This window comes from Impatiens glandulifera, chromosome 2 (assembly GCF_907164915.1).
Source record: "Impatiens glandulifera chromosome 2, dImpGla2.1, whole genome shotgun sequence".
NCBI lineage: Eukaryota > Viridiplantae > Streptophyta > Magnoliopsida > Ericales > Balsaminaceae > Impatiens > Impatiens glandulifera.
The window spans coordinates 2641929-2669584 of record NC_061863.1 but is presented as its reverse complement, the minus strand read 5'-3'; the positions used below and the strand labels follow the sequence as shown (position 1 = coordinate 2669584).

General features: G+C 32.0%; 3 protein-coding genes across 3 annotated transcripts; 1 reads left to right on the top strand and 2 right to left on the bottom strand.

Annotated features, from left to right (window-relative positions):
• Positions 1 to 14902: 14902 nt before the first annotated feature.
• On the bottom strand, positions 14903 to 15662 carry LOC124927748. The gene has a single exon (XM_047468213.1). It carries the CDS (start codon positions 15503 to 15505, stop codon positions 15077 to 15079), a length of 429 nt encoding a protein of 142 aa, XP_047324169.1. The 5' UTR covers positions 15506 to 15662; the 3' UTR covers positions 14903 to 15076.
• A 3532-nt stretch (positions 15663 to 19194) lies between these two features.
• Positions 19195 to 23190, top strand: LOC124923773 (DEAD-box ATP-dependent RNA helicase 3, chloroplastic-like). The gene is made up of 10 exons (XM_047463743.1): positions 19195 to 19736; positions 19809 to 19942; positions 20017 to 20428; positions 20506 to 20604; positions 20708 to 20932; positions 21025 to 21402; positions 21484 to 21630; positions 22267 to 22362; positions 22445 to 22701; positions 22795 to 23190. The coding sequence occupies exons 1-10, from the start codon at positions 19341 to 19343 to the stop codon at positions 22874 to 22876; spliced, it is 2226 nt and encodes a 741-aa protein (XP_047319699.1). The 5' UTR covers positions 19195 to 19340; the 3' UTR covers positions 22877 to 23190.
• A 45-nt stretch (positions 23191 to 23235) lies between these two features.
• On the bottom strand, positions 23236 to 26404 carry LOC124923774 (uncharacterized protein HI_0703-like). The gene is made up of 5 exons (XM_047463744.1): positions 26056 to 26404; positions 25359 to 25711; positions 24054 to 24290; positions 23748 to 23965; positions 23236 to 23648 (listed from the first exon to the last, which is right to left on the bottom strand). The coding sequence occupies exons 2-5, from the start codon at positions 25677 to 25679 to the stop codon at positions 23384 to 23386; spliced, it is 1041 nt and encodes a 346-aa protein (XP_047319700.1). The 5' UTR covers positions 25680 to 25711; positions 26056 to 26404; the 3' UTR covers positions 23236 to 23383.
• Positions 26405 to 27656: the final 1252 nt, after the last annotated feature.

Sequence of the window (27656 nt, the reverse complement as noted above, 5' to 3'; positions counted from 1 at the left end):
AAAATCAATCTAAACAACTGATAGTTTAAATATCAAATTGTATGAACAATTTAAAAATTAAAATTTTCAACAAGTATACAATTTTGATAAACAATGGAACAATATTAGAATAATCTCTGCTAAATATTTAAGCGACAATTAAAAGTATCCTTGGTCGAGAATTGATAAACAATGTCGTAAAAGATGTTGTCAAATGATAATGAATCATTTACCTATATTACCGAACTAAAATTCATACAATGAGAGAATATATAGTTAGATCTCTATATACAAATTAGTTTTAATAATTCTTTATTGAAAATATTAAAAATAACTTGGGATCGAATAATTTGTCTCTTTTATTGTTAATAAGGGAACAAACATAGACTAAAAAATATCATATTCATCAACACAATCAAAAGATCAAAAGGTATGAGTAGAAAATGACTCACCAACAACTGAAAAGTGTTATTCGAATTCCAAAAATTCGAGATGAAAAGTTTAATCTAGTGCTAAAAAATTATCATGAGAGTACGTAGGGAAAAAATTATCAATTTTTGTTATTATTTTTTTTAAATTCATGTATTCGGATATTAATTTCATTGACATAATATTTTAATACATAATTAAATTACTATATATTTATAAATTTATTAATATTTTTTTATTCAAAGCCTTATACCAGAGTTAAAACCATAAAACTTTAAAATTATTTTTAAATGGATCAATAGATTTGTTACCGTTTAAGTCACAAATAATTATTAATAAAAGAAAAGTTAAAATTGAATGTATTTTTGTATAAGATTATATTATAAAATATCTATTATAGTATTTTTTTTACTTCATATATATATTATAAAGATTAATATATTGTTAATTTACCATCAATTTATTAAGCTAATTTGGAAAAAGCTTTCTAAACATAAATCAAAATTTAAAGAGATGTGATTCACTTCTGAGGCGCATTTCAGGAGGTGATAGAATCTTAAACCTAATGAGACATAAGCAATTCAATGAAATATACTAAAAAACATAAAGTAACGAGAAGTTCATTACATGAAAAGCATGAGAAATAGTTAGAACAAGAGGTAGATTGACATAATGTGGTATGGTCTCCAAAGATTATTCTTCGTCACCAATTTATTCTCTGGCTGGTATACAGAAAAATGTTGACAACAAAAAAAGAATTCAAAAATACATAAATATTCATGATATCAACCATGTCCTATGTTCGGTAGTTGAGGAAAACATAAACAATTTATTTAGGGAATGCTCTTTTGTAATACAAATCTAGAGGAGGTATGCTGCAAACATGAACATCATCAACTTTCTAGGAACATGGGAAGAAATCCAAGAGTGGATGAAAAATAAAGCAAAAGAAAGATCCTTCTATGTAAGTATGCTGAAATGCTACTTTGGAGCAGTAATCTCCAATATCTAGAAAGAAAGAAATTCAAGAACTCATAGTGGAAGAAGTAGAACTGTTGAAAATATTTGGGGAGATATAACTTCATATGGAAATGCACTCATTCAATCCTGAAGAGGAATCGAAATGAATGAGGAGAATATAAAACTCTACCAGATATGAGATATTTTGTTTGAGAAAGTTATAAGTAGAATCAAAGTAAAAACGCTTTAGGCGTTTATTGATTGTTGTTGTTTTCTGTAATTCAATTATTGTTTCATTGTCAAATTTAGAAATTGTCTAGATCTGATCTTAAACTTTTATATTTTTTTTTTCCTTTTTTGGGTTTTTTTAATAAAATGGCACTAAACTGTTTTTCCAAAAAAAAATTAAATGAAAAAAATTAAAAAGTTTATTTTGAAAATATTTGTATGTGAAGTATCTCATATAGATGTATATCCTGAAAATTAAAATTAGTAGATCACATATTTAATTTAAATAATTATTCATTCAAATTCAGTTCTATAAAGTATTTTCAAATAAATTTAATTTATTTATTTTATTTGGCACACGTATTATTTTTTAATCATAATTTAAACAATTATATGTAAATTTGATTACTAATAAAATGATAAATACATGTTTTTGTGATCTCACAAAGCCAAACTAACAAAAATACGATCCCTACTTGAGCGGTAACAAGATGTGAATATTTTTCTTAAAGTTCCAATTTCGAACCCGTCAGGCGGCAAGTTCTGCTCGTTTAATTAATTGGTTAAGTATGTTTGCGGGTTATATGTTTAACCTGCAGAGATTAGTCGCATTTCAAAGGAGAAGAGAAAACCATTGTTTGAAAAAATGTGATATATAACCATTATTTTTTCAAAAATTAATAGTCCTTACACTACAACTAGGGATAACAATTATAAACTTTCTTGCGGTTTTCAACCCAAATTGCCCATTATGGGCAATTTTTCCCCAATTTGACCGATAATGGATCAAGGAGGGTCAGGGATGATATTTGTATTCGCGCCTCCAACTCCGCTCTGATCTTACTTCAATTATACCCCGAACACAATAAACATAATTAAATATATAACATCACTATTATATTTATTTATTTTTCATAATTTATAAGAATTTTAAGTCTATTTCATTTATAATATTATAATATTGCAATATATATAGTACAAAAAATTATTTATATAATTTTATTAAAGAATATAATATAACAGTGCTCTACGGGGATTCCTTAAACCAAACGGGGCGGGGATGGTAACACATTCTCCACCCCGATCATTCCCATTGTCATCCTTAACTACAACACATTTTTTGTTTTATTAGAGTAAACGGATCATGTTGTTAATTTGTGGGTTGACCCGTCCATAAATTTTGAAACGGTTAAATTAAAAAATAAAATAAAAATGAAGTTTTTTCAAATCACTATGTCTTCGTACTACAACCATTGGTGAAAAAATTATTTTTAACGAGAGTATAAACCCTCGGAGAAAGACAACATGCCTTCGGTGATAGTATTCATCGAGGACGATAAATACTCTTGCAAGGTTTTGATATTACGACTATATGTGAAGAAAAAAGTATAATCTTCGAGAGTAGTTGTAGCTCTCGGAGATAAATTATCACTAAGAGCACTCATTTCTCTCCGAGAAAGGCTTAAACAATTATCGAAAACATTGGCTTTGCTCTCAGCGAAGGTCTTAAATAATTACCGAGAGCTAAAGAAAGGCTCTCAGGTAAGATCTTAATTAATTACTGAGAGCATATGTGTATTGCTCTTGGTGATTATGACTTTTTTCAATAAATTAAATTGTTGTAAACAGATTATTACCTATTTAAATCAAATAATTTCAGACAGAAATCATACACAAAATAAAAATACCAAATTTTATATACCAATAAACTAAAATTCATAAATTAATATTTTTATGCGAAGAATAGCGTAGTCAAGTACCCAAAAGAATGAACTCTCTTTATCAGATGCGGCCTAGAGAATGAAATCATCAAATAAACCATAATTCCAATCATCCAAAAATACAATAATACAATAATCCTATATACCAGTCAAATTTCTAAAAGATAAAAAGCAAGTCTAAATAATATATCATATACCAAACTGATCTAGAGGTGGAGGTGGAGGATATCTCGCCATAAACGCCCCTAGCTGGTTCTGGAATTATTCTCTTTTTCTTTCTAGTTGTCTTTGTGTCTCAAGTGCTTGCTCATGTATGACATTTTCTTGTTCATGTAATATAGACATCAGATGTTCTCTTTTCGAATACCCAGCTTATAATTCAGTGCGCAAATGTTCGAACTCTTGCTCCTTCTGCTGCAATTGGCTTCCACCCCACAAATCTCCTAAAAACTAGGTGGGCCTCATCCCAAATTTTGTTCCAATGACTCTCTCGTGCCCTTGTCGTTCAAAAAAGCTCTATGTCAACTCATATTCGGACATATCGGGCTTTCTCTCAAGCGTCTAACACATCGCATCCTACAAATGAAACAAAAGTTGATTAGGTAATTATAATATCAATAAGTAAAAGAAATATGAAATACACTTATAATTTTCTCATGTACATGTGGATCCATCACACGAGTATAGTCATCCCATGTTCCTTTTCTACTATGTGTCTCGTAAAAAAGGTCAATGTGTGATGGTGCCTTACCCATAGTTCTCTCATGTGAAGATTAAATGTTAATGTTAATTATCAAAATATAGTTAACATATTATTGACTCTCGAATAAATACACTTACCATTTTTTATGACACTTGAGAGAATGACACACTCCTTGTATGATGTGTCAATCGAACAATCTTCCTATTTTTAGAATTTTTCTCACTTCTTACCAAACATCAGTTAATACTTAGTTACATTGTAAACAAGGATGTATAAAGTTTAGAATTTAAAGATTCGCAAGGAAATCATCTCGGAGAAATTGGCGATCCAAAATATAATTCCAATCATCTTTTGTATATTCATTTGGGACGTGTGCTATGATAGCTGCTACATTCCCATTGTGAGCTTTAACATGATTCTGGTTGATATCACATCAGAACATATCCCAAGACACCTTAACATGTTCCATTATCTAATTCCGATAATGCTCTATAAGTTCCGGCACTACCTCAAAACGATTTTGCAAAGACACGAGATTAAGTTATTCATTAATTATTTTTATGTATTAGAGAATGAAAGTTAATAAAATAAGATATTAAAATTTTACCTTTATTAACTTCCAAAGATGCTCTATGTTGATGGAGCTCAAGTCTGACCAATGCAGCAAACGATGTGATATCATAGTGGGGTATCAAACCACGATCCCAATATGACTGGACCATGTCGTACCGTTGTCGCAACACACATTCCCACTTGGCGAGAATTTTATTATTATTTTCTGACCTAGGGTCAACTTCGAGAGGGTAGTGTTCTTATATTTTCCCTGATCCTTTCTCTTTGATGTAGATCGTATTAGACAACATTAGTAATTGAATTTTAATGTATTCAAAGAATTATAACATATACTTGTAGGCTGGGAGAATGATGTCGTCATCATCTCAGCCTCCAGAAACGTTGAATCTACATGGTCTGGTGTGTCATTTGGCTCATTAGAGCCACATGTCTCGAGGAGATTGGTTCTCCTTTAGAGATCCTCGAGTTGCCCAGACATGTCTCCTCTATAAGTTGATTGCTTCTGCTCATGTGTCATCTTCCCTGTTCAAAAAAAGATGTTACATAATTTAAATAATTAAATTAAAATTAAATACTATAAATCTTAATTAGATGTTCGAATAACGTGGGTTTGTCGTCATAATTTTCCAACCCGGCCTTGATGCCATATCTGGAACGTAAAAGACGTGTTTTGCTTGACTAGCTTGACTTGCTAAGATAAACGGTTCATGATTATGATTTTTCAAAGTGCGGTTCACATTAACACTTATAAAACTGTGTTTATCTATTTTTATTCTTTGATCTTTTCAACGAACATCAAACCATTTGCATTTAAAAAGAACCACTCGTCTTTCACTAAAGTATTTGACTTCTATAATGTATGTCAACACTCCAAAGTAGGACAATGTTTCGGTATCATTGTTACCAAAAACAACACCACCACTATTTTGAGTTGTTAAGCCTTCATCGTGTCTCTCAATGTTGAATTTGTATCCATTAATTTGACACAACATGAATCTTTTCGCATAGCAAGTATGACCAATTCATAATATTCCTAGATCCTCAAAAATATTTTCCCAAGTTGAGAAACTTAATAAGAGACGAGTAAGATTAGCCTTAATAATGTAATACAATAAAATTATACAACAATTGTAACTCACTCTTGTCTTGAAATAGGCTACGTAACGACAATCACGCTCATCAATTGGTATGAAATGATTATCATATTTTTCTTGAACTCGCGACATACAATTTGAATAAAAACCTTGAGTCCATGCATGTAAATTGGAAGATAAATGTACAAGTACTAATTGAGCATTTACTTGTAAATAGATTATACCTCCGGACAGTTCTTTAATATGTATGAATGAGCCATCTCTCGATCACCCGGTTTGTACGTGTAACTAATTCCCTTTGATAACTCTTCTAAACATATAAATACATATATGGTTGAATCTCGCACTGAAATACGCGGGGATCTTGATCTTCCAAATATCTCGTACATAAGTTAATACTTTCATTCACCAGATAACTTTCACTAACTGAACCCTCGAGAAATTTTTTATTTCTAAGATAATTCTTCAATGTACCCATGTACTACTCAATAGGGTGCATCCATCGATGGTGTACGGGTCCTCCAAGAAAAGCCTTGAACGCCAGATGTGCGGGCAAATGAACCATTATGTCAAAAAAGATGGTGGAAATATTTTTTCTAGCTTGTACAACATTATAACAATATTAAGTTGAAGTTGCTCCAAGTCACGTTTATTTAATGACTTACAACATAATAATCGGAAAAACTTCGATAGATTCACAACTACATCGTAGACATCTTCGATAATCGGAATTAATCCACATGTCGCTAGATGAAGAATCTATTTTATATGATATGACAATTGTGACTCTTTAAACTCCGAATCTTCTTTTCATCCAAGTTAACACAACCCGCAATGTAAGAATAGAATCCTTCCGGCATCTTTTTTTTTTTAAATTCACATAATTTTTTCTTTTGACTAGGAGAAAGTGCGTATAGGGCAGCAAAACATTGGAGAACTTCATCGACCTCAATGGGATGTAATGAGTGTCTTATTCTCATCTATTGTAAATCTTTTCAAGCATTCGGTCCATCTTTTGTCTTCTCTTTCACATCCATCATTGTTCTGATAAAGTTATCGCAAATGTTTTTATCAATATGCATGACATCTAGATTATGTCTCAAAAATAGAGTTTTCTAGTATGGTAGAAAAAGAATATAGATAATTTGTTTCAATTATCTCATCGCACATCTTGACGAATTTTCATTCTTTTAAATTCCGAGCTTGCATATAGGCTTCTGTACCTGACAATAATGGAAGGGTCATTCGATATTCTGTATTACCGTAAAAAGCTTCACATTCTTTCTGGGAATCTGTGGTTAGGGTGAAGAAAATGTCCATAACACATATAACACTCTTTCTGTCAAATTGTCAATCTCATTGAAGCATTACCATTATTACAACAAGGACAAACAAATTATGAATGGAATTTTACTGCATTATCTACAAACTAATGTGGAAAATAAATAATTGAGTGATTGAGTTTTTTATTACATTATCTGCAAGTTTGCATCTTAAAATTAGAGTGATGCCTTAGTATCTCTAAGTTTAAAGGAAAACAAATGGTTTGATATGTGTGTACATATATAATTTTCTTTAGGTGCATATTACCCAAGGTGACTAACATGGAAGAGGCGTCTTTATTTTGTGGGTGACAAATTTATGCACCAGGTTCAAACAATGTACATTATGAATTGAAGGAGAAAAAATATAACTTTTACGCAGAAGATAATTTACAACTTCAAGATAATTTTTCTCACAAATGCCCTAAACAAATGGCCTCAAAATATTATCTAATATCATTGATGTCTTAAATATCATTTGACAAAATTTCAACTAAAGATGAATAATTTTGATAAGGTTTTGGACAATAGCTCAAACATTTTAAGAAAAGAATCAACAATTATTGATTTACAACTAGGTTAAACATTCAACTATTCAATAAGCATCAGCTATTCTTTATCAATTCATATCACTTATCAAAGTTTTAATTCGAAATGATACCAAGACGAGGGTTCATTCGGCTTAACCACTAGAAAATTGGTCATAGATAGGTCTAGAGAAGGATAAACAAGCAACTAGTCTACTGTGAAGAAAATAAAATAAATAAAAGAAGTCAATTGTTAAAGAAGTTTAATCGATGAAAAAGAAAAGAGATTTTACCAATCAATCAGTGAAAATGAAAAGGATAGACGATTTACCGATCTCGTAGCGCGGGATTGAGGGGCGGACGATCTCGTAGTGCCGATGTTCGTTTGGTCGTAGCGTTGGGGACAAGAGCTGGAAATCGCAAGAGAGAGAAAGAAGAGAGGAAGAAAAGAAGAAAGAGGCAGACAAGGACTAAGGCGTAAAATAATATGATTTTTGCCGAGAGCATCTGAGAAAACCCTTAAAAAAACTATTAAATAAATATTACCTAGAGCTAAATTCAATTGTTCTCGGTAACAATATTTATTTTTGGGGGCAGATGCATGCTATCGGTAAAATTTCAACTATCACCGTAGGTGGAATAATGCTATAGGTGACAAAAATATTTCTAAAAGCGGAAGAAAGTTCTTGGCAATTGTTCTCGGTAAACGTGCATAAAAAAATTGAAGCGGTTAAATTTATATATATATATATATATATATATATATAAACTTCTTTTAACCTAATAATATAATTAAAATAATTTAACTAACTAAACTAATAAGGATTTATCTATATATTTTAATTTTTTTTATAATATATATATAAAGTTTTATTAAAATATTGAGTTCTCACACAACAACGCAAATTTGAAAGATTACGTTTAAAATTTTAACCAACTAAGCTAATAAAACTTTATATTTTAAAATCAACATAAAATTTGAACATTGCATTTATATAATTTTAAATTTTAGTATTTATTTTTTATAATCACTGTGTCCTTGCATCACAATGCACAGCCCGTTTTGTTAAGTAAATATGTAAACATTAAAATTTCACTTACCCAATTTATAAATTTTAAAATAATTATTTTGAATAAATAAATTCAAGATAATCAAAATTAAGATCAAATCATGATTAAATAATTAATTGAAATAATATTATATTTTAAAAGAGTTCATGAATGTTCTTCAACTCATAGTAAACTTCAATTCATATTGTAATTCAACTTATTAATTTAAATTGAAAATTTTTACATTTTGGTTCCACAAGTTTTGAGAATTGCTTAATTGTTCAATTGCTCGATTGGAAAATTATCTTAAGATCATTTTGGAGCTTTCTGTCGAAACCAATTCGAATCAATCGACCTAAATCAAAAGTACCTAAATTTAATTTTAAAAATTTTCAAAATTAGGTTTCTGTTTTTACTAGAAGTATTAGGAGTATGTTCAGATCAATTCCAAGCAATTTCGATCATGTTTGATCAAAAACTGAAATTTTTCATAAAAATAAAAATGGCAGTTCTTGAAATGGTTAAAATAAACCATCATTGTTTGTGTTTTGGTTCTACCAGATCTTAATGTGCATAAGGAAACTATTAGTAACCTCTTTATACCTAATTAAACCTTTAAAATCAAAATCTCTATTTTTTCTCAAGAGTTGTTGGAATCGAATGAGACATCATCCCGGTTGAATGATTCATCGGATAAAATTATAAACAATCCTTGAGGTCAGACGAAGCTCCTCATCCTTTAAGATCAAAGAATGGAGGTTTCATTCGAAATCACAAAACTTATAATTTGGTGTTCTTAGCGTCCAACCGAGGAATTCAATTGGGTTTGATTTTCGACCGAGAAATTGAACCCTCCCCTATACCCGAATAAGGAATTCTAGCCCCGATCGAGGAATTCTAACCCCGACCGAGTGATTCTATCCCCGACTGAGGAATTCTAGCATTCAATTGAGGTACTTTAGCTTGGGATTGATTTTTTACTAAGAAAACTAGTCGTCGTGGTTTTCGACCGAGAATCTCGTGCACCCAACCGAGGAATCCTATCCTCAACCGAGTAATCCTAACACCCGATGGAGGATACCCGCATCCGACTGAGGAACCAGCGCTCGCGACCAAGAAGAACGGTCTTAGGGCCTGTTTGTTTTGGATTATAATTTTTTAATTAGAAGCCCCAAATTATATTTTAAAAATCCAAAAAATAGAAAATAATTTATTCAGGTATGTTTTGAAAAATGCATGTTTGAATTTATTTTTTTAATTCTAATGCCTTAGATGGATATTTTTCAGGTATTATCTCAAAAATCATAAACATCAATCGTGTTATTCAACAATTTTAAATGCAAGAAAAATATATGCATGTTTAGAACTTGAAAATTAATTTGTTAAATAAAACGTAATAAAAACTATAATTTTAAAAAAGTCAAAGATTTAAAAAGTAGAGATCGTCTTTAATGGGTACAGATGATATAATGCAAAAGTCATTTCCTAAATATCAACAAACATCGAACTCAATTGAATCTCTAGTAAAATTACATTTATACACGTATATAGACATTTTATTGATTTTAAATCAAACGACAACTTTTTAATCAAATAAATAATATTTTAAATTTATTATTTTTAATTAATATAGATTTTTTTAATTAAATTGTTATTTTTTTTAAAGTTAATGTATATTAAAAATAATAAAAAAATTGTTTGAGATCAACGACAAAAATAAAGCATGACATGAAGAGAAATAAATAAAAATAAAAAACAAAAAACGTACTAATTATGTTATCGAGCTCGTAAGTCCTTGAAAAAAATGATTAACTTCCCGACGAACTCTACCAGCATTCCAGAATGAATTTCAGAAAGCATTGCAATAATAACATTATGAATGTGATACGCATCAGACGACTACAATCAATGAAAATTCGACGATTTTTCTCAAACTAGATAATCCACCAAAAAATAATTGGGATGGTAACCCAATTATGTAGGCATGCCTTATTAACCACATCAATTCAAATTTCCCAACAACAACCCAAAGAGTCAGACATCACCCAATGAATCACATTAATACTCCACAAAAGTCTTCAGATACTAGTCAACCCTCAACAATGAAAAAGTAAGTGAGTTGTTAATTCAACATCCTCGTGACACATACGACTAACCATAATACAATATCTTTTTATGAACATATCATCCGTAAGAATTCCACCTTGAATAACGATCCATCCAAAGAACAAAAACTTAGATGAAATATTTGACTTCCAAAGTTTCTCCCAACAAAAGTTATATGAACTCATCTTAAAGAACAACTTATAGCAATGTCCCACATGAAAACTATCTATGTTTTATCAACGCATAACGTCTTATTCAGATAGGGACACTTATTTACGTCTTACCAAAACTAAAACTCTATTTTGAGACGAACTCTCCATAATGTTTAATCTCCTTCTATATTTAATTCAGCTAGTGAAACCACTAGATCAATGATCAAACATGTCCTTAATTGTAGCATTTCAACAATGGAAACAATCTCAAGATATGTCGTAGCTAGACTTTGGACACTACAACAACTGTCGTCCCAAAAATTGATCAAAGAACCATCTCTCACAATGAATCTAGATTGTTCACGAAAACTTTTCCACATAGAATAAATTCCCCTCCAAATGCTACACCTCGCTGAATAATTAGATATTTTGTGAACCAACTAGACCAATCGTAACCATACTTACATTTGATCATCTATGTCAAAGACTATTCGGTTCATTGCAAATCTACAACGCCATTTTGATAGAAGAGCCTCATTAAAGGAAATAAGATCTCAAATATTCAAATCTTCTTGATCTTTAAAATATTTAACCTTATCCCAACTAACTAAATGACAAAACGATGAGTTAGAGGATCCCAATAGAAATTTACACATTATTATCTCCATTTTTACCGCCACACTCTTAGGAAGAATAAATAAAGACATCATATATGTGGGCATAGATGACATCACACTCTTAATGAGAATTACCCGACCCCTTTCGAGATTATTTTATTTTTTCATCTAGATAGTTTACATTCAATTTTCGTGAAAATTGGATCTTAGGAGAAATTGAATTGTAATTTAGCACTCAATGACATATCAATATGTATGTTGATGGAAGATCACCAATTCTGAACCCCAACACATTTATCAACATCATCCTTCTTCAATTCGAAATAAGATCTAAGAAAAAGATGTTTGACTTATTAAGATTCACTCGAAGACCAGTATATGCACCGAATACCCATAAAATATCCGAAGGTTTTTAAATTCATGTAGGTAACATGAACAATGCAAAGCATGTCATCAACGAAAAGCTAATGTGATAAAGAAAAAGGATATCTTCTTGACCCACAACTTACTTCACGAATGAGTACCGAGTTTTTTACAAACACTATCATTTATGAGAGAGCTTCCATAACAATAACGAACAAAAAATGAGAGAGTGGATCACCCTGTCTAATCCCTCGGGAACTTTCGAAAAATCCCTAAAAATGATCATTAATAATGACAGAAAACTTAACCGTCGAGAGACGCAATCTAATTCACACAATCCATTTCACACTCATTTCCTGCCCATTACATCAAACAAAAACTCCCAATTGATGTGATCATAAACTTTTTCGATGTCTAACTTGACAAAAGCACATTTTTCACCTCTTGAATTAGTTTTGTCAATGCACCCATTGACTATTAATACAACATCATATATTTGATAATATTTGATGAACTTCATCTGATTATTAGACTATCCACATCAGAGTATTAATTTTTTTCATTTAATACCCTGTCACGTCAGCTTAACACCTATTTTAACAACCACTTTTTAGCATATCCTACAGTAGAGTGTTATTCAAGGTATCAAAATTATTTTTTCACTTTTTCTCACTTTCACATCATTTATACATAATTTCATTTTTTTAACCATAAACAAGGATGATAATATGGTGGAAAATTTTAGAAATTTTTTGGTGTCCAAATGACACAAACCAAGTCTCTATTTATAGATCTCGAAAAATAAAAAATAATGATATATATATATATTTTTGGATCAATTATTATGTAAAAGTGTATTTAAAAAAGAAAACAAAAACAAAAAAGTAACCACCAGCGCTGCCACTTGGCACGCTGTGATTGGGCCACATCAAATTTGGTCTCGTACCAAAATTTGATACCCATATTTTAATACTTAATTTTGATACTCTGCTGCAACATTTGATATTATTTTAACACTCATTTGATACCTTATTTGACACTCTGCTATAGATAGTCTTGAATATTACCGTCTCTAATACATTTCTCAATTTATTGGCCAAACATTTTGTGTCAATTTTATAGAAAAATAAAATGAGATTAATAGGCCTAAAGTTTTTCACATCAATAGTCCCTAAAGCTTTACGAATAAGACATATCAAAGTAGAGTTCTAACTCTTATCAAATGATAAAAAACGATAAAAATGATCAATTACTTCCATAATTCTTGTCTTAAGAATATGTCACACCTCTTAAAAAAAGTCAAAGTAAACACATCGTATCCCGACACTTTATCACTTCCGCATCCCTTAATGATCTCATCAACCTATTCCAGCAAAAATCAAACCTCCAATATATCTTTTTGTGCTAAACTAATGGAATAAAATAATACCATTCAATTTAGGTCTGACTGACTCCTTAAACAAATTCTTATAAAATTTGTCAATACTATAGAAATTTTTTTTAATCAAATTGTGATTTGATTATTTTAAATTCAATGAAATATTTAAAATTGATACTAACCTAATTAATTTTAAAATATATTTTGAAAATTGTTTTAATTAATATTTTATTAAAATATTTTTGACATGCAAACTGGTGTTGAAATTTTTCGAACCTCAAATTTTTTTCGGAATAAGAATTTTTCGACAATTACAATAATATTTATAAGGAAATAAATATATTTGATATTAGTAAACTAAATGTATAATATTAATATCTTACCGAAATTAAGGTATATTAAAATTAAGATAAAATAATATATGATTTTTCTAAACCAACCCATTTTTTTTCAATTTTATAATATTATTTGATATGTACACACTATTATATACTTGTTTCCAAAAAGATAAATAATTTTATTTTATATTCTGAATAAATCAATTTAATAAAATTCAATAATAAATCTATTAATGTCTTTCTATATATTAATTTTTAAGTTTAATGTTTTTTTAAGAAAAAATCAAAATGATGAAATTAGGGAAATAGGAAAAGAAGAGGATTACAAAGGCAATCATATGATTGAGCCAACTTAATTTTTGCTGAATGGGTTTTGATTGATAAAAAGAAGAATCTACTTCAACTAATATGCAACAAAAAAAAAATAATAATCTAGAAAATAAATAAAAAAAAAGTGAATAAAAAAATTTCTTAGATACCAGAGCCAATAGAAAGAAGGACTTATGATTAGCTTTTCGGAAAATTTTCAAACGAACAATTTCAACAAAATCTGAAAATCTTTTGAAAACACTCGTACCTTTTACTCAAACTTTTTTTGTTCACCCCCACCATAATGACAAAAACACGTAATGACAAGAACAAGACATAAAGAAAAACTAAACACGACATAAAAGAGAAACTAAATATGAAAAAAAAAAATACAGACATATCATGTAATATATTACGGAGATTTTAGATTCTCAAAATAATTCTCTAACTTAATTCAACGGGTTTTTTAACAAATCTTAGAAATTATAAATGATATGAACTACTACAATCATGTAAAAATATATTAATTTTTTTAATATTATATAAAAATAATTTAAAACTCGTATTAAATATGAATAATAAATAAATATATATAACTAAAACAAAGTTCGATGTGATCACAAATATAAAAAAAAACTGAATACAGCAATTTCAATAGAAACAACTTTACATTAGGATAAAGGTAAGCTTAAATCCATCTCAAATTTTTAGATACACACACAACCCTTTAAATTATTTATTTATTTAATTCTCTAATTACATAAAAGGTTTCATCCATTATTTTATTTTTATTTTCTTCTAAGCATTCCAATTTTTAAATTTCTAATGAGAATCAAAAGAGGTCATCTAAAATTAGCATACCAAGATTGGTTGTTGAGATAATTACAGAAACACTGATAAAACAGAAATATATAATATGGTTCCAGATAATGAAGATGGATGGATAGTTATGTTCTTGCTTCATTCAATAAGATCATCCATGATGAAGAACAATTTCAAATAAATACAGGAGAAGCAAATCTCATTTAACAATCTAACAACATTATCCAAGAATATCAACAATAATAATATAATCCATATTGAATCCTTATTGTTCAAGGATTCAAAGATTTATCACTCAATCAACAATCACTAATCCAACCACAAGTAATAATATCAATCAGCATCCATTATCAAGAAAGAAATGTTCAATTCTAACAACTTACCAGTAAATCCAAGCATGATTGATTAGTCCAGATGAGAATTGCATTCCTTGGAATAGAAATCATTTTTTTCAATCAAAACCCTAAGCATCTCGTGATTGAATTCCGATCCATTCGGATCGCTTATTTGAGACTCAACGTACGATTCCAATGTTGTGCTTTCCTTGAAACACCAGCAACCACCGATCGTCTTGCTTCCACCGCCGTTTCTCTTGTTAGAACTTCCGATTCGTTGTTGCGTAGACGACGATGACGACCAATTGCCGCCGCGATGTCTGTTCTTTCTTCTAAGTAAATGTTTCGCCATATTATGAAATCGAATACCGTCTGACTTATGCGTCGTCGTCGTCGTCGTCGTCGTCGTCTTCCGAGTTTCAGATCCATCGAAACCGCGTCCTTCCTTGCAATCGAGACAAGCTAGGTCCGACGATCTCTCCACCGGAGAATCAGACATAAACAATGCATAGATTCCTAGCTAATCTATCTTCTTCACTAATTGATTATATTATATGAATCAATGAATGAATGAGATCGAAGAACAACGGGGATTGAATTGAATTCCGATGACGACGGATAATGGAGAGAGGAGAGAGAATATGATAAACTTCTGTTTGTTTTGCAGAACAGGTGTACCAAACAATACTGATGCAGGGGACACGTGGACGGTTGGATAACTTTTATTTTATATCTACGGTCAATATATGAGAAGTAATGCTTGAAAACAAAGATTTGGTTGGACCGAGATTTCTATTTTCTTTCAAATGATGGAGATGATTTAATGTGAAAGTTAAATATAAATTATAAATATTTAAGAACAACGTTACATTACAAAGAATTATGAAAATATGATTTTTGTTCTAAAGTTAATGATTTTCATTCTAATTGAAATTAAAATTTTTAATATAAAGTTAGTCCAACGATAAAAGTTAGTTTAAAAGACTTTAGGAGTTTAATTTCAAATGAATATTGATATATTAATTTAATAAATAAAAATTTAAAAAATTATGTTTAGTTTGTTATTTTTTATGAAATATAACTAACATAAACATATCTTTAATGTTCTCCATTTTAAAATTATTTTATTTAAAAAGAAGTTAGTATATATATAATAATATGACAATATTACAATATCAAAGTTAAATATTAAAATCTTATAATTTTATAAGAGGTTTATGTAAAATCTTAAATTTGTATTATATGATATTACGATGTCATAAATAATTTAAATTTTAAAATTTTATAAAATGGAAAAATATTCTTATAAATAATTTTTATTTAAGGAGAATTAACATGACACTTAAAGTCATGGACTCCTTTTCAATTCAAAGCACTTTCAGATGGAATCGCATCGTGACATCTTAGTCTATTAAATCGACTCTTACCACTGGGTTACCTTGGTGGGTAGAATTAATATTATAAATATTTGTTTTATAGTATAATAATCGATAACATGTTACATAATTAGAAAATTTGTTGAGATTCTGTTAGGGTCTAAAATTAAGGCCTCGGTCCTAGAATAAATTCCAGCAACGTTCCTCGGCACCCGGTCTCGGTCTTAGTGTGCACATGGGCCAGATTTCTGTTTTGTTGTATTATTATTTTGTTTTGCTTTCTTTTTCTACTTTACAAACTGAATTCTGTTATTTGTTAGTTATTGTTGTAACCGAATATTTTGGGGCAAGACATCACCTATATAAGGCTGATCTTTCTTCCCCAAGGACCCATGAATGGAATAATGAAGATATGAACTTCTGCCCTATTCATCTATTATTATTTACTATGGACTGTTTGGTATAGACCAACAGTAATTCTCTTCGCACCCTTGATTCTTCTATCCCTTCCCCCTAAATTCTCTATCGAAAACCTTCCGCTGCCTTTTGATTGTAGAATTTCACCGGTCTTATAGATCAAGAACGTGATTCTTGAACCCAAAACACTTCTTACGAAACAAGTCGTAACATTCTTGGTATCAGAGCAAGACGATTCTCAAATGAAAGAAACCAGATAGCAGCAAAGATGGATGATCTTAAGACCCTACTCGAAGGGCTGACCCAACAATATGCCTCCATGAATGCTGCCCTGCAACAAAATATGACCGAACAGACTGCCTTGCACAATGCTTTTCAGCAAAATATGGACAGAAGGTATGCTGCTGGAAAAAACTTGACAGCCATTAAAAAAGGTGCGTTTAATAATGGCCAAGATCCCGGCACTCGACCCTATAATATTGCTTCTTGCTACCTTCCTCCAACCCGGCTCACAAATATTGATATTCCTGAATTTGATGGGACTGATTTGGAGGGCTGACTCTTATTTGCCGAGCAAATATTTAGGGAGAGCAAGACGAATGATGCCACAAAGCTGGACATTGTCCGCACTCACTTCTCAAAAGAGGCAAGAACGTGGCATGAATCATATTTGCGGAATCGCAACCATATGGAAGCATTGACGTGGCATAAATTCAAGAAAGATCTCTTGCTGCGATTCGGTCGCAGGCCCTTGTACAACGCCAAACCGTCGCTGCTGCCCAAACCATGCATTGTTAACACGGTCTGGCCGAGCACAAAATGGGAGCCCAATCATAGGTGCAAATCCAGATTGTTCATGGCCCCGGCTGATCATCAAGAAGTCCAAGAAAGCGTTCAAGAACCCGTCCAAGAATCAGATTTTTATGTCCCACCTTTGGTGCTTGAGACAAGGGACGAACGTGTCATTTTCTTGCACACTTTTTCGGTCCAGCAAGGTGCCCCTCGGTCGCGGGTCAACATAATACAAGGCAGCCAGCTAGAAAAGGCCTTAGAAAATCATAATGTTGATGCCACGGTACAAATAAACAGCAAGAACGAATGCCAAAGTGTTTCACTTGTTTTGGAAGACGTTGCTGAAAATTTTCAAAAAATAATCAAAGGGCTAACCCAGCAACCCAACAACCGAACACCAGCCAGGAAGGTAGTCGGAAGACATGGCTATGTTGTTGCGCATGTGTTGCTGGTCTGGATAAAAGACTGGGCTTGGTTATTTGAAGACATTCTAGAGTATGCCCGGGAGAAAGATGACCCTTTTGCTGCACTTGGCGTGCTGGGCCGAAGGAAGGACTGGTCGTGGAGCAGGAAGACCGAAGGCTTCTAAGAAATGCGGTCCTAGACTCCGACACTTGCGGGACTTGCTGAAGTCCGACCGAATTTTTTGAAATATTGAGCATGCGCATTAGAGGCTCGGCAGACTCGGCAGACCACGGTCTTATTTCGTCGAGGGCGACGAATTTTGAAGGGGGAGATAATGTTAGGGTCTAAAATCAAGGCCTCGGTCCTAGAATAAATTCCAGCAACGTTCCTCGGCACCCGGTCTCGGTCTTAGTGTGCACATGAGCCAGATTTCTGTTTTGTTGTATTATTATTTTGTTTTGCTTTCTTTTTCTACTTTACAAACTGAATTCTGTTATTTTCTAGTTATTGTTGTAACCGAATATTTTGGGGCAAGACATCACCTATATAAGGCTGATCTTTTTTCCCCAAGGACCCATGAATGGAATAATGAAGATATGAACTTCTGCCATATTCATCTATTATTATTTACTATGGACTGTTTGGTATAGACTAACAGTAATTCTCTTCGCACCCTTGATTTTTCTATCCCTTCCCCCTAAATTCTCTATCGAAAATCTTCCGCTGCCCTTTGATTGTAGAATTTCACCGGTCTTATAGATCAAGAACGTGATTCTTGAACCCAAAACACTTCTTACGAAACAAGTCGTAACAGATTCTTAACGTGACCCTCGCGACTTAACGATCCTACCTATCGATAGATCGGCTAAGAGAATTCCTAACATTTTTATATTATTATTTTTAATTGAAAAAATAAAACCTCGATAATGTATGTACTCACTACTTCAGTCTCTTTATCCTCTAGTGCAATTATAATGTGGTTATATCACGAGAGTCCCGCTGTATATTGGGCCTTACATATATCATAACCGGGCCGGCTCGTTATCTCAAAGAAAAGTTCAATTAATCCATAGTTTTATGGGCCAGGGCCCAGAAAGACGTATTTTGAAAAGATAAGTAAAAAAAGAAAATAGGAGATAAAATATCTATTATTAATAGAGATTACTAACCACCAGAAGAAAACAAATAATGGTGGAGGTTTTATAGCGCCACAGATTTCTTAAACCTCCTCCAGAGCCGAGAGCCATTTCTCTTATCCTTTCTCTCTATCGTTTCGTCTCGCCTCTCTCTCCTATCTCCGGCAGCCGCACCAGAGCAGCCACCGCTCCGGCATCCACAGAAGCGATGGCATGTTCTTCCACAACCACCTGTCTTTCCGCCGTATGTCAATCTCTCTCTCGAGAACATTCAAGAGGACTATCCTCCATATCTCATTTCCCACTCCTAAGAACTTCATCCACTTCTCAATTACGTTACAAGAAGTTCGGATGTAGCGGCGGTGCAGGTGCAAGTCCCGTCTGTTTAGCCGTAGCTACTCCGAATTCGTCTGTTTTAAGCGAGGAAGCGTTCAAAGGATTAGGTCGTTTTGACGACGACCTGTTGAATGTTCGCGGTTATGTATCGGATACTGAACTTAATGTAGTTGATAAAGAAGAACTTGCTATCTCCGAATTGGATCTTCCTGAGCGGTTAATTGAATCTCTACAGAAACGTGGAATTACACATCTGTTCCCTATTCAAGTGAGTAGACTGTTCATTTCTCCATTTTGTTGTTTAACCTAATGTATGACTGAATGATTGGTTTCAATGTAGAGAGCCGTGTTACTGCCTGCACTTGAAGGTCGAGATATTATTGCTCGAGCGAAGACAGGGACAGGGAAAACATTGGCTTTCGGGATTCCGATACTAAAACAACTTAGCGAAGGAGATGACAGAAGTTTCCAGAGGTAAGCATTCCATTGAATATATCAATCTTAAGTGTTTATCGATATAACTTTGTTTGTCAATTTACGATATAAAGGAGGGGGAAACTTGCTAAAATGTTGGTTCTTGCACCAACAAGAGAATTAGCTAAACAAGTAGAGAAGGAAATCAAGGAGTCAGCACCGTATTTGAGTACAGTTTGTGTTTATGGAGGAGTTGCTTATAATATTCAGCAAAATGCAATTACTCGGGGAGTTGATGTGGTAGTGGGTACACCGGGGAGAATTATTGATCTTTTGAATAGTGGGGCGTTGAGTTTATCGGAAGTTGAATATCTTGTTCTAGATGAAGCTGATCAAATGCTTGCTGTTGGTTTTGAGGAAGCTGTAGAAACTATATTGCAAACGCTTCCAGCTAAGAGACAGAGTATGCTTTTTTCAGCAACTATGCCTGGTTGGATTAAAAAACTTTCTAGGAAATATTTGAACAATCCTCTTACTATTGATTTGGTAAGTAATTAAAGTTGGTTTTTTCGATTTTTGTTTCTTTATTTTCTTCTTAACTAAAGTTAAGTTTGTTTTCATAGGTTGGTGAGCATGAGGAAAAACTTGCAGAAGGTATCAAATTGTATGCGATGGCTACAACTGTAACATCTAAACGCACTATCCTTAGTGACCTTGTGACGGTATTTTCCTTAGTTCCAATGGAAATGAATTTATATGATTTTTATGTTTCTATTCCATTCTTGTTTTGAATACTGAATAAGATTCTTCTCATGTTTTTTCTAGGTTTATGCAAAGGGTGGTAAAACTATTGTTTTCACCAAAACCAAACGCGACGCTGACGAAGTCTCGATGTCTCTAACAAGTAGCATCGCTTCAGAGGCACTTCATGGTGACATATCCCAACACCAGAGGGAACGAACATTAAATGGCTTTCGACAGGGAAAATTCACCGTTCTCGTGGCTACTGATGTTGCATCTCGTGGACTTGACATTCCTAATGTCGATTTGGTATCAATTAACAAATATAAAAAATGTCAATTGATTTGAATACCTTTGTTTGAACTTATTAACATCTCCGGTCTCTGTTTTTCTCTTTACAGATTATCCACTACGAACTTCCTAATGATCCAGAGACATTTGTGCATCGATCAGGGCGTACAGGGAGAGCTGGTAAACAGGGAGTAGCTATATTGATGTTCACCAGTAGCCAAAAGAGAACAGTGAAATCTCTTGAACGAGATGTTGGATGTAGGTTTGAGTTTGCAAGTGCACCATCTAATCAAGAAGTTTTGGAGTCATCAGCAGAGCAGGTGGTTGCTACCCTCAATGGAGTTCATGCTGAATCAGTCGAGTTCTTCACCCCCACTGCACAGAAATTATTGGAGGAAAAGGGTGTAGGTGCACTTGCTGCTGCTATAGCGCAACTCACCGGGTTTGCTCGACCTCCTTCGGCTCGATCTTTAATTACCCAAGAGCAGGTAATTATTTTAACTGGTTAGCGTTTGTTTGTTTGTTTTATCTTTTTTTATTTATTTTTTTATTTTGGGAATTTATATCAGGGATGGGTGACACTTCAGCTGATACGTGAGGCAGGAAGCCTCTCAAGAGGGTTTTTATCTGCTAGAACCGTCACTGGTTTCGTCTCAGACGTTTACTCTGCTGCTGCGGGTGAACTTGGAAAAATACAGATAATTGCCGATGAAAAGGTTTGTTTGAATTTAATCCAAATAACTCTTTATATCATCATTAATCAATCGCATTATCAATCAAATCATCAACTACAATCCTCTTTATCTTTTTAGCCATTTATTTGACCTTTTTTTGAGAAAAAAATAGGAATATTAGGTAAGAAAATCTTGCTTTGCAAAAAGAACTGTTTATTTGGGTATTTAACAAAAGTAGCCTTAACTTTATTGACTTTAAAAGAAGAAGAGTATTTTAGTATTTTTTTTTTATTTATGATTAGATTTGTAGAGTTAATAGTAAATCCAAATAAACCACATCAATCAAGCCCTAAATAATCCACTATTTCATTAAAACCTACATCAAACAAGGCTCTTTGATCAAATGGACAAAATATTAGTAGAATCCTTTTGGAAACACATGAATACATGATTTATGAAATTATGTTTGAAAACTTAACTTATTCATTAACAAACCTTACTGTTTTTGTGAGAAATTATTAGTGTGTTCTTCATCTAAACCAGATACTTTTCAAATGGGGCACTTTATTTAAGATATTGTAAAGAATAAAGTGAGTGTATTTTGCTTGAAGAAATGATTGATAATGGGGATAGACAAATCCTGATGAACAAAAATATCAAATAAAATTGTATTCTCAGGTTCAAGGAGCCGTCTTTGATCTTCCAGAGGAATTTGCTAAGAAGCTCCTGACTATGGAGCTTCCGGAAGGAAACACCATTTCCAAAATTACCAAGGTTATATATGTATATATATTGTTTTTCTTTAATATAGAAAATGGTCGGTTCCCTAAAACTGGTTATTTGTGATTATTTATAGTTGCCGGAATTGCAAGATGATGGTCCTCCAGGTGACTTTTATGGAAAATTCTCTGCACGAGAACCAGGTTTCAGAGGAGGTTCAAGGGGCGGTAGAAGCAGCAGCAGTTCAAGAGGTGGTTGGGGACGTGATGATGATGGTGGTAGACGTGGTGGCGGTGGTAGAACTGAAAACAATTGGTCTCGATCATCATCCTCAAGGGATAGTGGAAATGATTGGTTAATTGGTGGTAGAAAGTCTGGAGGCAATAGGGAAAGGTAAATATTCTATTACTCATAGTCTCTAAGGGTTTCCAAATGTGTCAATTTATAATTTTCTCATAAGAATGTTTTTGGTTGGTTTTTAAACAGGGGGGCTTCTGGTGGCGCCTGTTTCTTTTGTGGACGCCCCGGCCATAGAGCTGCAGAATGCCCATCCAAAAGAGGGTTCTAGATTTTGTGCGGCCTTAGCAAGAAATGTGTAAGGAAGATTTTTGTGTTGTTTAAGCAGGAGCAGAAAAACCGTTGATTTTTCCTTCCCCTCCAAGACCAGACCAGACAGGCCAGACGACAAAGGCTGGCTGATGATATAATGGTTAACACGGGATGATGACTATGCTTTTTCAACTAGTTTAGGTATTATATACTAAAGGGAGACACTTCTTCAGTTAATGTAATGTTTTTATTGTGTTTATTATTACAGTTATCAACTCTTTGATACAAAACCCTAATTATTATTATTATTATGTTAGTTTCCCTCCCATGTTAGTAGTCAATGAATTGTTGGTAGGTACTACTATTAAATGAAGTTAATAGTATGTTTGAGTTGTTTTCATGCATACCATGAAAAGCTGTGTTTTTTTGTTTGTTTGTTAATCTATTATACACAATAAATATGATCAATGAATGATGTGGAGAAAGAAGAAGCTTAAGCTCTAGTAAAAATGAAATAAAATAATCTCTACCTGCCTTTGTAAGAAGCCGTGCAACTGAGTAAATTGGGTCTTTCAATAGTGAGTTTCTCCAACTCACAGTTATTAATGTCTGATTTGCTGCTGTTAATCTCAGCCTTCTTCAAGTCATCTATGGTTCTCTTTGCATAAACAGTAAAACCAATCGTGGAGATTATGGCAACCATGAAGGATATCAAATTATATATTATCTCTATTGGAGTTAAATGATGTTTCCCATATTGTACCACTGTCAATGTCCTTATTAACCGCCCACTGCAATTCATTCCCAAAACAAAACCACACTTAAAATGCTTATGTAAAATGGATTGGATTAACCCTAAATGTCTAAAAGATTAATGAGAACTAACTTACCTGTAGATGTAAATGAAGGCTTCTGGTACCATTCCAACAACAGATCCACATAAATAAGGCCAAAACTGCATCGTTGTCGCGACAATCGCGTAATTGAAAATCGTGTAAGGAAAAGGCGAGATCCTAAAGATGGCCACAACTTGGAATTGATAGAACCAGTCACCGTCGGCTGCGAGTCTAATCATTTCAGCTTTGTGTGGCCATCTTTTTAACCATTGCTGATGACACAAATGAAAAAAAAAATAACTATTAGTGTTCGATTTTCAAATTTTCAAATAATATGAAGGCTGGTGGTTCGATTTTTACATGAATTCTGTCTCGGAAAAATAAGCCTATCCAATATGGTAACACCATGCCAATGGTGGTTCCAACCATGATTATGATGAATCCGAGACCATATCCAAATGTTATTCCAGCCAACCACATTGAAGGACCGGATGGGATAAAGAAGACGGGGAACAATGCTAATGAAGAGATTAGTACAAATGCTAGAACTGGACGGCCAAATGCTGTGGCTTCCCATTTCATAACTGGAAACAGAACCTACAGAGCAAAATATGTATATATGAAAAAGATATATAAAATCATCATGTTATTTGTCATTGAAATGCTTAAGGACTTGTGTTGGGTTATTTGAATTGGTTATTTTCAAATAACCTCCTTTGAAGTAAGTTATGAAAAACTTGGTTTATATGGGGTAATTGAATTAAAAAATAATTAAGGGTATAAATGTATAATGAATAAATATATTTTTTTAAAAGAGGATATTTTATTACCATGATTTGATTATGAGTAAATTATTGATTGAATATTGGGTTAAATTTTGTTTTTTAAAAACAACTTGCTCTAATGAATTTGTCGCTAAAAAGGACAAAAACAAAAGTTAATTGCTATCATCCATTTTAACGAGAATTACTTCAATTGATGTGGATTTATATAAATCTCGTTTGATAGGAGTTATTTGAATTTAATTTCAAATAACTCACTATTTCATTTTGTCAATCATTTTATCAATAATCAAATAACATACTAAAATACTGTTTATTTGAATGTTAGGATTATAATATAGTTATTAAATATCCCTAAAGATTGTATAGTGATTTATTTAAATATTGTTTGATTGGAGTTATTTGAATTTATTATCAATAACATTCTATTTCATCATCAATTAAAGTACTAAAATACTTAATTGATGATGACGGGATTAGTAGGTTATTTGAATGTAATATCAAATAACACTATTCATCATCAATTTATTTATCAATCTTTAATTAAAATACTAAAATCTTGATTTAGTTGATGACTTGAATGTGGTAATTATGAGTAAATTGTTGATGATATGCAGTTATTTGAAATAACTCACTATTTCATCATATATCTCTTCATCAAATCATCTAGGTAAATTATTAATTGGGTAGTCGGTTATGTAAATCTTGTTGAATGAATGGAAAATACATAAATAAAGTAAGCTATTCAATTTAATCTCAAATAATATTTTTTTTTATACCCACAAAAATATATATTTAGTTTACTGAAATTTGAATAACCAAGATTGAACCATACATGCCTATGTTCATAATCTGAAATAAGGTGATAAGAAAGATTACTGACCTCTTCAAAGAGAAATGGAAGTCCCCATTTGACAAAAGCAAGAAGGAGTAGAAGAAGAACAAAGGACCAGAATGTAGCCTTCAACCACCAGATGAAAGTTGGATTACTACTTGTTACAGCCTCCTGCTGTAACAATTGATCAATTCTGGGTAACTTTGGATCATTTGGTATTAATCTGTCATATTCTTCTCCTTCACCTTCACCTTCCTCTTGTTCAAGCCCTGGTTCATTTGATATATCCAATCTAACATATTCACTATTATCCTCTCTTTGCAGGCCATCTAAACTGCCTTTTACCAACTTGTTAGCTGAATCTAGCATCTCCAAAACAAGACACCAGACTAGTCTAACTTCTATTAATTAAGAAAATTAAGATAATCAAATTTTAAAACAAGGATATATCAACTTATAATACTAAATCTTCAGTGATAAATTGCAAATCAATCAAACTAACAGCTAGACAATAATGCAAAACTCAAATCAGATCAAAACTAGCTAGATCTTCTCCAAATCAAATACATGTATACGACAATATATTAGGAGATTCTGTAATTGAAGCAAAATTGAGATGGATTATCAAGGAGAAGACAATAATGGACTGGATCTGAATACTACATGAATGATGTACGTAATATATATGATGAAATTGAGAGAGACGGAAGAAGAGAAATAGAGGATTGCGATCTACGAAAAGTACCTATATATCGAAGATGTTGTGTGATGCGGTCTGCGGAGAATTAGAGCAGCAAATTCTTTCTCCTAATTGTGTATATGTTATGAAATATGAATTGCGTGCATGAATTGAATTGAAAGAAGATGAGAGTGTGGAGAGGAGGAATCGGTGAAAATGAATCAAAATTTGAGCGAGGAAATAGAAAAATCAGTATGAGGCGAGCTTGTATTAGGGAGATGATGATCTATAGCTTGAAGCTTCGTCGTCGTTGTTGTCGTCGTCCCCGCTATTGAGGCCGCGTGAGAGAGCCCGCCCATTCTGACCAGCTTTGTGAGAGAAAGAGAGAGAGAATCGGAATGAGAATTATAAAAATAATATTATTTATCCCGATAATATTGGATATTCAGACAGATTATATTATCAATTATATATTTTCACTAATTTAATTTGAACTCATATCATTATTATATATTAGCTTATTATATTCTCTACTACAGTATTTGTTCCAGTATTATGCATGGGGAGATAGGATGAAATGATCTTAATAAAGCCCATATTTGGAGGAATGATAAGTGCCCAATAAAATGTGTGAAAATGATTATTTTTCCATTTTATTTCTTTGTCTATCTAGTTGTGTGACGCGATGGAACTATAATTCGCCGTGATGACAGTCGCGTCACGCGATGGCATACTCGACAAATTGGAGTTTCGTCGCGTTACGTGACGCAGCGTTACGACACACAAGAATATTTTCATCTGAAAACTGGGAGGTGGTTTACGCAATTTTTGTTAGGCTCTTATCATTCCTCGAACCATTTTATTTATTTCCCTTTTTACGGTTTAAGGCCATTACTAAGGTCATTTCATCCAATTTTCCTAGGTAACCGTCTCCATCGGAACTATTTAAATAAGATAGTTTGTCTATAAAAAATTACTTCAAATTATAAAAAATTACTTTATAAGAATATTATCATTATTATTTATATATATATAATTAAATATATTTTTTTAGGTCAACCATCTCAAACACGACTTAGGTATCTTCCTGCCATCATTTTTTACACTACACGAGAATATTTGATCGGGAAAATTGACAAATTTGGTCACCCAATAATTTTTGTTTATTTATTTATTTGATTTCTCTTACCATTATTATATTTTTATATGTTAGGTTTAAATAAATCATTGATTTTATAATATTATTGGTCAAATTGTAAAATTGAAACTCCTTATTTGGTCAATTCTGATTTCAGAAATTTTATATCAAACTTCATAATTGTAAAAGTGTATATAATAATTTAACTTTTGGAAAACCATTAAAGACCCACCTTTATTTTTTATTATAATTTTAACAATAAAACCTTAAATTGTAAAATTTGAAAATAAAAACAATAAAGACACTTTTATTTTTTATTATAATTTTAACATTAAAACCTTAAATTTGAAAATTTGAAAAAAAAAATTCAAATCTCAATTAACCCCTGAATAAAGAACTCATTTCATTGATCATTTAAAAAATTGAAAAAAAAAAATATTTTTATACATATATCATTTTAAAAATAATTATAAAAAATTCAAATTCAAAAATAATTATATTAACAAAATTAGTTACATTATTATATTTA